Source organism: Echiichthys vipera (genome assembly GCF_963691815.1).
Source record: "Echiichthys vipera genome assembly, chromosome: 21".
Taxonomy (NCBI): Eukaryota; Metazoa; Chordata; class Actinopteri; order Perciformes; family Trachinidae; genus Echiichthys; species Echiichthys vipera.
In genome coordinates, this window is record NC_139846.1 from 17,030,358 (window position 1) to 17,034,537 (window position 4,180).

At 44.6% G+C, this 4,180-nt stretch overlaps 1 protein-coding gene across 1 annotated transcript in view; it reads right to left on the bottom strand.

Moving 5' to 3' along the window:
* Nucleotides 1-670: 670 nt before the first annotated feature.
* The window catches only part of ctnnd2a (catenin (cadherin-associated protein), delta 2a), a gene marked incomplete at both ends in the record, with an annotated part of 219,090 nt that continues 215,580 nt past the window's right edge, over nucleotides 671-4,180 (bottom strand). The window contains 3 exons of the mRNA XM_083935772.1: nucleotides 671-1,090; nucleotides 1,964-2,040; nucleotides 2,619-2,750. Coding sequence (XP_083791898.1) covers nucleotides 671-1,090; nucleotides 1,964-2,040; nucleotides 2,619-2,750 — 629 coding nt within the window. The remainder of the gene's footprint in view (nucleotides 1,091-1,963; nucleotides 2,041-2,618; nucleotides 2,751-4,180) is intronic.

Here is a 4,180-nt window from a genome sequence, read left to right on the forward strand (position 1 = left end):
GAATAAAAGCAGTGCTACTTGTCATTTGGGTGAAATGGTAAACATCCACTTCTTGCCTTGTGTGCTTTCATCTTTTTCTGTGCTTTTATTCCTCCTGACTTACTCAAGACCCCTCATGCCATCTTTGTCTCTACTCCCGTCCTCTCTGTCTTCAACAAGAGGTCAGGCAACTTCCTGCTCCTGCAGAGTAAGAGCTCACGCTCACCATCTGATCCCCATTATTTCTTGATCCCATCTCTCTACGTCTCTGCGTACTCTTTCTGCTTGGTAATTTTCTCTTTCTTTTTTCTCCTGCCCACTCCTCTCTAACACTTTCAAACACACTTCTTCATATCTACTACCCCCTTATCCACTCACAGGTGCAATGGAGCTGACTTTGAAGAAATAAAGCTGTCTGAAAAAAAAAAAAAAGGGAAAATGTTCGCATGCACATGCACAGTCTCTTTGTCACTCGACCTGACTTTATATTTCCTCACCCAATCTAGCTCTGTCTTCCCCGTTATTTTAGAGAACACAAATTTTCTTGCCACTGGCTACAAGATCCCGTTTCAGCATGCCACTTGCTTTCACCTTGTTTTATTTTGCTGTTGATCGATTGCCAAAATAATCCCTTTCATACACACACACACAGACTCTTTCCTGCCCCCCAAGCCCCATCATCATAGTCTAACTAGACCCAGGAGTCAGGAGAGGCCGGGTAGTGGCTGGTCTCGTAGTTCAGTTCGCTGTATGGCCGAGAGGCCGAGTAGAAGTCCACGTAGTTGCCGGTGGATTTGAGGCCCAGATGCATGCGCAGGTCTTCCCTAGGGTCTCGGGGCGGTCCGGTGGAGCTCGGAGGCTGCTGGGGTTGGGCCTGAGGCTGGGCTTGAGCCTGGACCTGCGGCTGTGGCTGGGATGGAGGTGTTGGAGGTCCCTGGTCCTCATAGTAGACCTCACTGAAGCTTCGGCTTTGGCTGTGAGGCGGAGGCTGCGGCGGCTGAGGCTGGGGGAAGGAAGGAGGGGGAGGGTAGGGGTCGTAGTCTTTTAGCACAACTGCTGACGGGCTGTCCTGCTGGGGCTGGGGGGGCATGACGCAGGGTGGTGCCGGAGCCTGGTGAGGGAAGCGGTGGAAGTGTGAGGGGGGAGTGGGTTTTAGGTGCAGCAAGCAAGAATGGAGAGTCATCAGGGAGGGGGATAAAGGTGGAGAAGGGAGGAGAGTGAGCACATGGGGGAGAAGGTCTTGAAAAGGCTAGTAGTATGGGTAAAAAGCTTGAGATAGGAATCAATTGAGGAAGACTCATGCTGTGAATTCTCTATTACATGCAGGTATTGAAGGGGACAATTCATCTCTAACAATGTAACTCTCACAGGAAAGTTGTGTGTGTCTTTCTGGGTGTGGATGTGTGTATGAAAATGTGTAAACACCTATTGCTCACACACCCATTTTAGTTGTTTAGTAGAGTTTAACTTCCAGTTGTGAAGCGAAAGCTTATATCCAAACAAAGGACCTTATACAGAAATTATGTATTTCATACATATAATAAAAAAAACCCACACTATTTTGGATTCTTATCTTTCTAGTCAAAGGTTATACTGCACATTAAACAGAAGCAAATAATTAACGCAATCAAACGAGGTAATGGATGAATCGGTAGTCGGGTGTAGTTTCAGGTTGCAGTAGTTTGATGCTGCCTGTGCTGAGGGCGTGTCTCCATTGCACACTCTACTGACGCGTCTCTTATCACAGTGAGGCACCTTTCATGTGCATGTGTGTGTGTGTATGTGTGTGTGCGTGTGTGTGTGTGTGTGTGTGTGTGTGTGTGTGTGTGTGTGTGCGTGTGCGTGTGCGCCTCTTCCATTCTGCTGCTATCTCTCCTAATAACCACCTTGTCATGACAGCATATGCCAATTTATGAGAGCCCTGACGACACGCATGCACTGCTAAAACCTGCTGGGCCGCTGAGTGACTGTTACTATTACTCACCTGGTTTTGCTTGATGTCATCACTGGCGGTTAGGTAAGAGTTCCTAAACAATGTTGATGTCCCACAGGATACTTGAACTGAATGGATGGAAGGTATGAAAAAAAGAGAAAGACAACACCTTAATATGAATGAATGATACTACCATCACTACTACTACTTATATTAATAATAATTCAAAGACCAAACAAATCGTGGGAAACTCCACAATTGGCTTAGTAAAAAAAACCCAGCTAATTAGAGCTTGAATCTTCTTGCAGTTTATCTGACAGTTAGTCTGTCCCTCGTGACCCTACCGGAACATTGTGAGAAATAGACAAAGCAAGTATAGAAACAAGTCCAATAGATAGAAACAGAAACAAAGACAATGGAAGAGGAAGAAAAAGAATAGAGAGGAGAGATAGTGAGCAAGCAGAGATGGAAAGATACTGTAAAGAAAGACTGGCAAAGATGGAGAAAAATCAAAGTGTGTGAGTAAGAGAAGAAAAATAGTGTGGGGTCAAAATAAAGACAGATAAGGGTAGAGATAATGAGAGATGAAATGGGGAATGAAAATAGAAGAGAAAGAAAGATAAAGAGGGGGATAAAATAGAATCATTTAATTCTCCATCTCTCCAGTCTCTCCATCACACACACACATACACACACACACACGCACCTGCCATGCCGTCTTTCCGGGATGTGTGCTCTCCTTTGTTGCTATGGAAACCAGCGTTGGTTGCCGTGGAATCGTAGTCCATCTTGCGTTCCTTCAGACTCATCATCTCTCTGGGGGAGGCTGGAGCGCTCGCTACACACACGCACACGCACACGCACACGCACACGCACACACACACACACACACACACAAAATAATGAGCAATAAACCCTCAACAGCATGTACCTTCACACTCGGCGTGCTTATATTAGTGTGTGTGTGTGTGTGTGTGTGTGTGTGTGTGTGTGTTTGTCTTGGTCTTTCAAGGTGCACAGTCATTATTCATCATTTAGCTTGTCAGCATAAAGGGTCACCTCCAGCCTGTTAAAGAGCTTCTGGGAATTCACATCCACATACACCACTTTTTGGACACATTAGTCGAATATCAGATTTCAAACAAGTTTTCTCAATTCAGACAATGTATTTCTTTTTTTATTCTTCTTTATGAGTTTATAGCTTAGGTAAAATATTCACATCTGATAGACATTAACAGCTGGAAAAAAGATTTAGAGGCAGTCAGCAGCTCTGCTGGTGACACACTACACAAGTGAACACTGGACATCGTACTGCCACACAAACAAGCCTTATTCTTGTGTCCTGACAAAACTTGAACAATGTCATGACTGACAACACAATCCCAAATCCTGCAAAAAAATGGAGCCATTAGGAAACGACACACAACATGAAAATACACAGAGGCAGGACAATGTGATGCGGTAGTTTCCATGCCATGTAAGAATAAATGGGATCAGATTCAAAATATTCAAGTTCTTTACCCCGCAGATCTTCAAGTATGAAAGAAGACTACAGTTAACAGCACAGGTTTCCACTTTCTGACTTATCAGTGTGATGAGTGTGTGTTTGTGTGTGTCTTCATGGCAAAATGTGGTCGTGGAGACACCTACTGTAGCAGGAACTATCACAGAGGCAATTTTGAGTATTTTGTTAGGTGTTTATATGTCTGTCTGTGGACAGATTTTGTCACAGGATAGCGTCGTTACAGTGGAAGAAAAAGTAACGGAAATTTAAAAGTGGGTTGTTGAGATCAAAAGGAAGGTTTGAAGATGGGTGTGGTCCGAGCTGTAGAAGCAGCAGTAGAAGTGGTAGGAAGTATGGAAGGGGCCATGTCTTTCCTCGTTTGTTAACTAGTATTCATACAGTCTCAGTCTCAGCAAGCTGAGTTAAGACTGATGGGGGGGGGGGGTTGTCCTGTGTTGTTGGCCATTGTTACCTTTACAGTAGCTGAGCTTGATGGATAATGTCCTCACAAATACAGTCATATTGCCATTCTAAACATATTTTATATTAAATCCTTTAACCTCACAATTTTTCTGTCAGTCACTAGACCGGATCTATTCTCCACACATGAATGCATCACCACACACATGCCTGGGTGCACCCATACATGCAGAGGCGAGGACAGACCCTGCACACATTCTGTACACACACACACACACACACACACACACACACACACACACACACACACACACACACGTCATGTCACAATGTAATCCCCTTAC